The sequence below is a fragment of the Triticum aestivum genome, chromosome 3B (assembly GCF_018294505.1).
Source record: "Triticum aestivum cultivar Chinese Spring chromosome 3B, IWGSC CS RefSeq v2.1, whole genome shotgun sequence".
Lineage (NCBI taxonomy): Eukaryota > Viridiplantae > Streptophyta > Magnoliopsida > Poales > Poaceae > Triticum > Triticum aestivum.
Genome location: NC_057801.1, coordinates 218653410 through 218663657, shown reverse-complemented (window position 1 = coordinate 218663657; position 10248 = coordinate 218653410). Strand labels below are relative to the sequence as shown.

General features: G+C 56.0%; 1 protein-coding gene across 1 annotated transcript; it reads right to left on the bottom strand.

Moving 5' to 3' along the window:
- Positions 1 to 974: 974 nt before the first annotated feature.
- On the bottom strand, positions 975 to 4750 carry LOC123069442 (receptor-like protein kinase HSL1). Its single transcript, XM_044492297.1, has 2 exons — positions 1903 to 4750; positions 975 to 1808 (listed from the first exon to the last, which is right to left on the bottom strand). Exons 1-2 carry the CDS (start codon positions 4508 to 4510, stop codon positions 1420 to 1422), a joined length of 2997 nt encoding a protein of 998 aa, XP_044348232.1. The 5' UTR covers positions 4511 to 4750; the 3' UTR covers positions 975 to 1419.
- Positions 4751 to 10248: the final 5498 nt, after the last annotated feature.

Sequence of the window (10248 nt, the reverse complement as noted above, 5' to 3'; positions counted from 1 at the left end):
AAAACGCGATGCTAGTCGTAGCAAAACCACGACGCCGGCTGTGGTTGTAGCAAAACGTGACCCTAGCTGTAGCAAAATGCTATTGCCGGTTGTAGCAAAATCTATGCTGGTTGAAGCATGTAGCAAAACTGCAAAACGTTTTGTCATCTTCTTCCACCTCCAGCTGTCGCTGGTTGAAGCTTTTTCAAACTACAGTTGAAGCTTTCATATGAATGATTGTAGCTTTTTTCTGTGCGCGGTATCCGGTTGAAGCTTAATATACCGCGGGTTGAAGCTTTTGAATCAAACGGTTGTAGCTTTTTGCATCGTCGATTGCAACATTGGGTGGAGGAACAAAAAAATGCTTTCAAGTTCGTTCGGGGAGAAGGTGGTTGCAGCGGTGGGGGAGGAGGTCGCTCCGCCATGGCTGTAGCATCTCCGGCGGACGGTTCCAGCACAAGGAACTGTGAGCAGCAGTTCGCGGACGGCGTATCCATGGCGAATTCCAACTCTGTCTCGCCGGGGCGGAACCTTCAGCCAGGGGCAGCAAAGGGGGTTGGAATGGGCTGAGGTTGGAGATAGGGATCTGCGCGGGACTGGAGCTAGCCGCCGGCGGGATTTGAAGGAGAAAGACGAAGGGCTGGCCGCCAACATGCGTGGCTGCGGCTGTGATAGAGAGAGAAAGAGAAGGGGATCAGGAGGAGGAAGAAGATAAGGTGAGGCAGGAGGTGAGCAGAGACGTATGATGGGCCTGGATCGCTTGGCTCGCGCGTGACCGGCCCGAGAAGAGGATAGAGGAAAGACGACTGTGTGCGGGCCCTTGTGTTGCGTGGTGTCCACGTGGGCGAGGGACCGGCCGAGCGTTCGGCCGGTGCGCCGATCCCAAACGTTTACCTAAATAAATAGCTGGACCCCGGAAAACCAAGTTAAATGCCCGGAGATACAGTCGATGTGCAACAACCGCCACCCATACATACACATATGGGCCAGGAGCATGGAGCAAACATTTCATTTCATTTTATTTCATCGACATAAAGCGAAAGCAACATACTACCAGTACTAATTACACACCTACATTTGGATTCCTTCCTTCCGTTGGCAAACTTTTCTTCAAGGCCATACAGACCATCTACCCTACCAGAATCAATGGCACGGCCCACAGACAGCTAGTACAACCAAGAACACCGCCGCTAGCTAGCTATGCCCTAACTCCCACTTGTCCTCCATTGCCGACCGGCCGGAGCACACATCAACTCCAGGTTACAGTGGCGCGGGAGGCGTCGACAACAAGCGGTTCAGCGGTCAAAATCAGCACTCCAGATTTACCCGATTAGCTTAACTCGTGGCAACTTGTGGCGTAAACGGGCCATGATTCTATGCCTAGAGCTCGGCGAGCCATGGAAGGGGGCCAACGTGTTATGCTCCGTGGCTTACCTTTACCTACACACTGCTCCCCTGATCGGAGGTGTCGTCGTAGTAGTAGGGCAACAGCTTGCCGTCCTTGTCCAGCCTCGGCCTCGCGTCGGCGCGCACCTCCTGCAGCATCTTCACCACCCTCCGCATCGCCGGGCGGTTGATCGGCAGCGAGCTCGCGCAGATGAGGCCGATGTTCAGGACCCTGCTGATCTCCTCCTTGAAGGCCATGTCGAGCCTGCTGTCCAGGACGTGCTCTACTCCTTTCTGATCAATGGTGCTGCACACCCACTTCACCAAGTCCTTCTCGCCGAACTCCGGGTCGACCGGCGGCTTCCCGGTCACGAGCTCCAGGAGCACCACGCCGAAGCTGTATATGTCGCTCTTCTCGTTGACACGGAGCGTGTACGCGTACTCTGCACAAATAAGAAGAACTAAGATCAGACTTACATGCACGTATATCATCAACGGACTAATAACTGAACTATTGAAACGTTCAGAAAGTCTTACCAGGAGCAATATAACCGCAGGAGCCAGCGATCACGGACATGGACTTGGGCGCCCGGCCAGCCATCTCCACCACCTTGGCCACACCGAAATCCGCGACGCAAGCGCTGAACTCTGCATCCAAGAGGATGTTGTTGGACTTGACATCCCTGTGGACGATCACCGGGACGCAGTCCTGGTGCAGGTAGGACAGCCCCTCGGCTGCGTCCAGTGCAATCTTGTACCGCGTCGGCCAATCCAGCAGACCGGCCTTCCTGCTATGCAGCACGTCCCCGAGGCTGCCGTTGGGCATGTACTCGTACACCAGCATCTTGGAGTCATTGTGCGTGCAGCAGCACAGGAGCTTGACGATGTTCTTGTGCCGAATCTTGCCAAGCGTCCTCACCTCGGCCTCGAAGCTGTTGTCTGCCGCCGATCCCTCGCCGGCGTTCTCGACGTCTTTCTTCAACGCGCCGCCCCACAGCTTCTTGACGGCGACCACCTCGCCGTTGCCGAGCACCGCCTTGTAAACCTTCCCGGATGCACCGCTACCGATGACATTGTCCTCATCAAGGCAGTCCAGGATGTCATGCTCGCTGAATGAAACCTTGTGGAAGGATGTCAGTGTCCATTTCGAGCGCTCGGCTCTCAGCTTCGCTTTGTTGAAGCTCCGGTACCTCCAGTAGAACCATGCCACGCCGGCAACCAAGACGACAGCCGCGAATATGAATATGGACCGCATCATCCAGATAATGGCAGAGTGGTTCCCTGAACTTCCTTGCGAGGCAGAGCACAAACCGGCAATGTCTCCGCACAGCCCCGGGTTGCCCAAGAAGCTGCTGCGGTATGCTTCCGTTGCATACTGGGGTGGAAGCTGGCCACTGAGCTGGTTGTTGGACACGTTGAACTGGTTCAGCTTCAGGTTCTCCAGTTGAGCTGGTACTTGGCCGGTGAGGCGGTTGCCGGAAAGGTCAAGGTAGTTGAGCACCGGCAAGTCACCCAGCTCCGGTGGTATGGCTCCGGTGAAGCCATTGTCGGCGAGGTTGAGCTCGCTAAGCTGCTTCCAAGAACGGATTCCCCGGAGCAACTGACCAGATAGCGAGTTGTTGTGGAGCACGAGCCGGCCGAGCTCTGCCAGGCTGCCAAGAGAGGAGGGAAGAGGCCCAGAGAGCATGTTGCCGTCTGCCGATAGCTCGTACAGCTTGGCGACGGATCCAATTTCCGAGGGGATGCTCCCGGTTAGCCGGTTGTTGGAGATAACCAGCTTGGACAGGTTGGCCGCGCCGGCGATGACCGGGGAGATCTCCCCGGCGAGCTGGTTGTCGTTGAGCTCGAGAAGCGCCATGTGCGGCAGGCCCCAGACCGCGCCGGGCACGTTGCCGTCGAGCCAATTCTTGGATAGCCTCACCCGTCGCAGCCTATGGCACCGCCCAAGCCCCTCGGGGATGTGACCGGTGAGCACATTATTGAGCATCAACAGCTCCTCCAGCTCGCCGCGGTCGCATATGCCCCTTGGGATCTCGCCGGAGATGGAGTTATCGGACAAGTCCAGGCACACCAGCGGCGTGTTCTTACCGAGATCTGCCGGCAGCGTGCCGTTCAGCCGGTTCGAGAACAGGCGCAGCTCAACGAGCGAGGACGCCTTCGCCGCGGACTCCGGCACGGGCCCCGTGAGCGAGTTCAGGTACAGGTGCAGGCTCTCCAGCTTTGGCGCCTCGAACAGGTCATGCGGGATAGCGCCGCCGAGGCGGTTCATGGAGATGTCTATGCTCCTGAGCTCCGCGAGCTTGCCGAATCCCTTCGGGATTGGGCCGGAGAGCGAGTTGTTGTACAGCTCGATCTGAACGGCGCTTGTCAGACCGGCAAGCTCCGGTGGTATCGGGCCGGTGAGCGCGTTCAGCGACAGGTCGAGGTCGGTGAGGTTGGCGAGCCGGCCGAGAGACGCCGGGATGGAGCCGACGAGGTTGCAGCCGGCGAGCCAGAGCACGCGCAGCGCGGTCAGGTCGCCGAGCTCGGCGGGCACTGGGCCCGGAGCGAACGTGTTGTACGACATGTTGAGCTCCCGGAGCGTGGCGACGCGGCCGAGGAACACCGGCACCTTGCCGCCGAGCAGGTTGTTGACGAGCGAGAGCGACTGGAGCTTCTTGAAGGTGCCGAAGGACTCCGGGATGGGCCCGGAGAAGTTGTTGGCCTCGAGGCTGAGGTAGACGAGCTCCGGGAGGTCGGCCAGTGCGTCGGGGAGCGGCCCGACGAGCGTGTTCATATACAGGTCGAGGCGCACCAGCGCCTTGCACCCGGCGATGGCCTTGGCGGCGATGTCGGGGCCGATGTAGTTCTCCCTGAGGTTGAGGGACTGGAGGCGCGGGAGGCGGCAGAGCGCGGCGGGGAAGGAGCCGTTGAGGTTGGCGTTGGGGAGCGAGACCTCCGTGACGGCGCCGTCGACGCAGGAGACGCCCGTCCAGCCGCAGGGCGTGGCGTCGCGGGGGTTCCAGTCCGCGAGCGCGGAGGCGGTAAGCGCGCGCTTGGCGTCGAGCAGGTAGAGGCCGTCCTGGTTGAGCCCGAGCGACGGGGACACCAGCAAGGCGGCATTGGCCGCGACGGCGAGCAGCAGGAGGGGGAGGAAGGCGGCCATGGTGGGCGATGGGACGGTACGGTTCGTTGGCTGGGCGCGCTCGAGGCGAGTCGGGGTCAGATGAAGGACGGCGACATGGGCGTCGGCATTGGCGACGGCGAGTGTGTGGGGAGCGAGCTGGTGGGTGCTCTTATTGAGATGGGGATGGATAGGGGAGAGGACAAGGGAGGGGGGGTAGCTGAGCTGAGCAGAGCAGAGCAGAAGCGAGCTGAGCACGCACAGTTTACTAGGCGGAGACCCGGTATCGAGTAGAGTGGGGGGAGTGGATGGAAGCTGTCCATTTTTAAAACGTTTTCTTGGGGAGGGGAATCCTCGGCGAGGAGAAGCGGATGGAGGCCCGGTAAAAAAGACATTGGGGAGACTGCCATTTGACCTGTTTTGTTGGGGTCCGGCTCGGCGCGTTCCTACTGTGGCGCCGAGATGCGGCTGTGTTTTGTTTCGGTTTGGGCCTCTGAGAAGTGGGGCCGGATGCTGCCGAATAGGAGATTTAGGCCGGTCCTGTCGGTCAAAAATTTAGGCTGTTTACCATTTCCTTTTCTTTTTTTCAAAAAGATCAAATCTGTTATAAATCTCGTAAATACATACTAGTGCGCGTGCGCTCGCCTATAGTCTCAAGCGGCCGGCCTCGAACCGTCCGATCGCGTGCCATCGCACGCCGGCGCCCGCCAGGTGTTATCTGGTCGGTTTCTCCCTTGGCCCGCTTATCCCGCACACCTGGCCCGGTCGTGCCGAGGCGCGCGGCTCACACCCACTCGGTGGGCTTGTCCTGTCATCGACCGTGTAGGTATACCAGTTAGTCACCGTAGACAAGTAGTGGGCGGTGGGCAGTTTTGAATTTCGTGCCACTCTCACCGCTCGCTCGTTCTCCCCGCGTCCGTACCGCTCTCGCCGCGCCCGTTCAGGGGGAGCCCGCGGCCGTAGTGCTCTCGCCACGCCCGTAGCGCTCTCGCCGCGCTCGTAGCAGGAGAGGCCACGCCCGTTGTCGGTGTCAAAACCGGCAGATCTCGGGTAGGGGTCCCAAACTGTGCGTCTGAGGATCGAAGGTAACGGTAGGCAGGGGACACGATGTTTACCCAGATTCGGGCCCTCTTAATGGAGGTAATACCCTACTTCTTGCTTGATTGACTTTGATGAGTATAGGGGTTACAAGAGTTGATCTACCTCGAGATTGTAATGGCTAAACCCTAGATGTCTAGACTGTATGATTGTTCTGGCCTTACGGACTATACCCTCCGGTTTATATAGACACCGGAGGGATCTAGGGTTGTACAGAGTCGGTTTACAGAGAAAGGAAGATGCATGATCCGAACGCAAAGCAGACTCCCATTCGGACACGGGGGAAGGTCTTTGATTGTAATGGCTAAACCCTAGATGTCTAGACTGTATGATTGTTCTGGCCTTACGGACTATACCCTCCGGTTTATATAGACACCGGAGGGATCTAGGGTTGTACAGAGTCGGTTTACAGAGAAAGGAAGATGCATGATCCGAACGCAAAGCAGACTCCCATTCGGACACGGGGGAAGGTCTTTGATTTCGTATCTTCACGGCCCATTAGTCCGGCCCATATCACATAGCCCGGACGCCCGAGGACCCCTTAGTCCAGGACACCCTCAGTAGCCCCTGAACCGGGCTTCAATGACGACGTATCCGACGCATAGATTGTCTTCGGCATTGCAAGGCGGGTTCCTCCTCCGAATACTCGAAAGCAGTCTTCCACACATAAGAGATATATCCGTCCGTGCTTAACACGTACAACCCTAAGCTGTAAAAGACAACAATACTTAAAATAAGTCACGTCCACGGGCAAATTTTTCGGCGAGACGTTATGTTCTGGCCTTGTTATTATTCTGAACCATTTTACAGCCCCCCGCTTCGCGTTTCGAGGCATGGCCATCGACACGTCTTGTCAAAGCAGAGATCGTGTCCCCTTATCACAGGATCCTCATCAATACGGGTTTGGGTAAATCCAACCAAGCCATTCTCACGTCTCCTTGGGAATAGACGAGGTTTAAGGCTTATGAGGGGGCGCTTGATATTCACTACCTCTATAAAAGGACAATGACCCATCTGTTCACCTCACGCCTTCTTCTTCCTCTGCCCTTCCATCCCCGAGCTCCAGCGCCCAAGTTCTAAACTTCCCCTTCGCTCCAACTTCTCCAGCAATAGCCGGATCCGGTTTCCAGGGCAAGTGGATGGCCTCCTCCGTAACGGAGAAGAACATCAAGGATCTGCGTGACGCGAGGTACTTGACGGCGGAGATTACACACACACTTCCTACCCCGAGGCAGGTTATCCCTACCCCGGAGCCCCGCGAGAGGGTGGTGTTCATCCCCCACTTCCTCCGAGGAGTTGGGTTTACCCTTCATCCCTTCGTCCGAGGCCTCATGTTTTACTACGGGCTGGATTTCCATGATCTGGACCCGAATTCCTTCCTCCATATCTCGGCGTTTATCATCGTGTGTGTGGCATTTCTCTGCGTCCCCCACACTTTGGCCTATGGCTCAAGGTCTTCGATGTGAAGCCGAAGGTGGTTGAGAGCCAACACGCAGAGTACGGCGGCGCCATTGTGAGCAAGCTTCCCAGCGTCACCTGGCCCAAGGGGACATTCATGGATACTGTCAAGGTATGGCAACAGGAGTGGTTCTACGTCACCAAACCCCGCAGCTCCAAGCGGGTGGCCGGTCCTGCTTTCAGATCCGGGCCTCCTCTGCGGCTCGCATCCTGGACCAACAAGGGTCTAGATTGGGGATCCCCTGACGAAGTGTCGACACTACAAAAGCGAATCAAGAGCATGATAAAAAAGGACATCACCCTTGCTGATGTGGTCCAAGTGATGCTCATCAGCCAAGTTCTTCCCTGCCAACGACGACCTCTCAAAATGTGGGAGTTTAATCCGGAGGGGCCACGGACCCTGCAACGATTCTTTGGCACAAGGCACAAAGGGATCTGGAAGCTACTCTTCAAGAAGCAGAAGACGTGGCCAAGGACGTCTGACGACACCGGCCTCGACTGCAACAATCCGGTATCCCTAGTAAGTATCATATTTCCGAACATTACTTAGCTCGTCAATCTTAGGGAGGGGTGTTGAAAATTCCATCTCCTGAATAGGACTGGATAAAGAAGGCGGAGCGGATTAAGTGTCCAGCCCTGCTCCCCGAAAACCCAGCTGAGCCTCTGTTGATGAGGATGCTGGTCCCGACGCCCTACCAGGCGTCGGCGAAGAAGGACAAGAAGAAGAAGAGCAAGGAGGCCGAAGGTGGCCCCATCACGAAGATACTTCGAGCACTATGTCTGGAGGAACCGAGGCTCCTTCTTCTCACGAGGGAGACGAAGACGAGGACGAGGAGGAGGAGGAAGAAGAGAACCCTCCTCTCAAAGGTAAAAAGAGGGCGGCCTCCATAGATCCGGAGGAGGGGGCATCCAAGAAGGGAAAGATATCCCTCTCAGATGATTCGGATTCGGGCACCGAGGCTGTCCCCAAGCATCGCCCTCGAGCCAAGCCCCTTGCCAAATTGTAAGTACCTTAGGATGCCTTAGGTACAACCAATCTTTTTATAAATTATAAGAATAATATCAAATTTCGTGTTTCAGTCCGGCCCGTGACATCCCTCAAGAATCATCGTCATCGGGGGATCTTTCGCCGGAGAAGATGGAGAGCGAGACGCCTCCACAAGCTTCCCCGCCTCCTAGGGCGGACAACACCGAGGTGTCATCCCAAAGGATTTCTCTGGGCTCCGGAGAAGTGCGGAAGGGGACCAAGACGGCGCCAGAGGATGACGCATTGGCTACTAAGAACATGAGGGGCGCAACCCTCATGGAGACCGGCGACGGGGTCCTGGATTATTCGACCCCCGTCCGGATACTATTCCGGAGACACAAATGGTTCCGAAATCGAATCAGCAGCCCCCTCTGTGGGAGGGGGAGACGGCTATTCTGGCGGTGACCTCTACTAATGTAGAGGTGCCGAACATGCTGATGGATGCTCTGCAAAGTGTGCCCGTCTTGGAGGAGCACCGTACCTTGATGGGTACGGTGGTTGAGAAGGTTCATTCCGCTAAGAGCAGGCTGAATGAAGCCTTCACGAGCCTACTAACAGGCTTCGAGGTATGCGATGTAATGTCTTTTAGCCTCTTCCTTATGACAAATCTGCATGTATATAGATAGTAGCCCCTGAGACTCTGTTTGTCCCATGAAGGAGGGCGAACAGAGGATCTATAGATATCCGCGGGGAATAACATACTTACCTTTTTGACAAAAAAATAGGCTTCACTGTTAGCGGCGACCGCTCAGGCCGCCGAAGTTTCTGAACTGAAGCGGAAACTGCAGCTAGTCGATGAGGACAATATCCGTATCAATAAGCGGCTCGACGAGGCGCGGGTTATGTTTCAAGTACTCCATATATAATTGAATTAGTTTGCAAATGCTAAGTTGAAGCTTACACGTTGCATGCATAATTGCAGATGGTGCTGCTAAGGTCGAGACCCTCAGGAGTGACCTTGCCCGCATGACGGAGCAGGCAAGGGTGAGCGATGCGGCCGCTGAGAAAACGACTAATGATTTGAAGGCCGAACAGGCCACCTGGTGCCAGTTCGAGGAGCGGGTATCCAAAGTTGAGCAAGAGCTCAAGGACGCCACTCGAAAGTGCAAGCTCCTTGAGCAGGAGAATAAGACTAAGGCGGCCGAACTCGCCAAGGCCCTTCAGGAGGCCCAAGAGGCAAGGTCCGAATCCCGAGCGGCTCGCGAGGAGATCCGACAGGCTGGACAGATAGCGGCTGGTAAGCCCTTTCTTTTACAGTCTAAGTTTGGCGATCAGAGGTATGTTGCTTAATCGACTATGGAGTTCTCCAGACGCCTTTGCGGATCTTCCGAAGAGCGTCGCCGACGCTGCATAATTCTACCGAGCCCAGGAGGGGCATGCGACGAAGAAGCTGTTCTGATCGCAGTTCGCGATGCAGGAGCACTCGATGCTGTTGAACGACCAAATGGCGCAGTGGGCCGAGCTGCATAAGATGTCCGGAGCGGCCATGAAGGAGGTCATAGTCCGGCTGTGGTCGGACGAACCCGTTCCGAACAGCCATTTTGGCCTAGTGCAGCGACTCATCGATGTTGTGCCTCGAATTGATGCAATCAAACGATCAGTGTGCATAGAAGGTGCATGGATGGCCTTCGCCCACGTCAAGGTGCACTGGCCGAAGATGAAGGCCGCCGTTATCGCGGTTGAGGGTCCTCCCGAAGGCAAGGACCACCGCATGCCGGAGCGCTATTTAGATGACGTCCTAGAGGGTGCTCGCTTGATAGAGGGTCAATGCTCAAAGGACATTATATTCGAATGAATGTATCCGAATGACCCGGACGTGTTTATTATATATGTTAAGGCTTTGTGATATATTTGTGCCATTGTTTGAAAGTTCTTTCCTCCTGTGCGGCCATTTTTGTATTCCTGGGAGTTTTCCAGTCGTCGGCTTCGGCCCCCACGTAGATGCTATGGGGGTGTTCGGAATGGCACATGAGCACTCTTGTCCCAACGTCTTGGTCCGTAACGGAGGTGTCAGTGCGGTGAACCATGCAATCGGACTATATGGCTTTACCACTCTCACTTTGCCATAGGAGTTTGACGATGAGGCTATAAAATAGCCCCTAGTACGTATGCGGCTGTCCAAATGCGGATGCGTTACATACATGACTGGAAAAACAGTCCTTCATTTAATATAGAAAAAATCATTAAAGATTTAGTA

Coding starts and splice junctions, on each gene's coding strand:
- LOC123069442 (XM_044492297.1), bottom strand. CDS start 4,510: ATGGCCGCCTTCCTCCCCCTCCTGCTGCTCGCCGTCGCGGCCAATGCC. Junction 1,809..1,902: donor CTGCGGTTATATTGCTCCTG/GTAAGACTTTCT, acceptor TTATTTGTGCAG/AGTACGCGTACACGCTCCGT.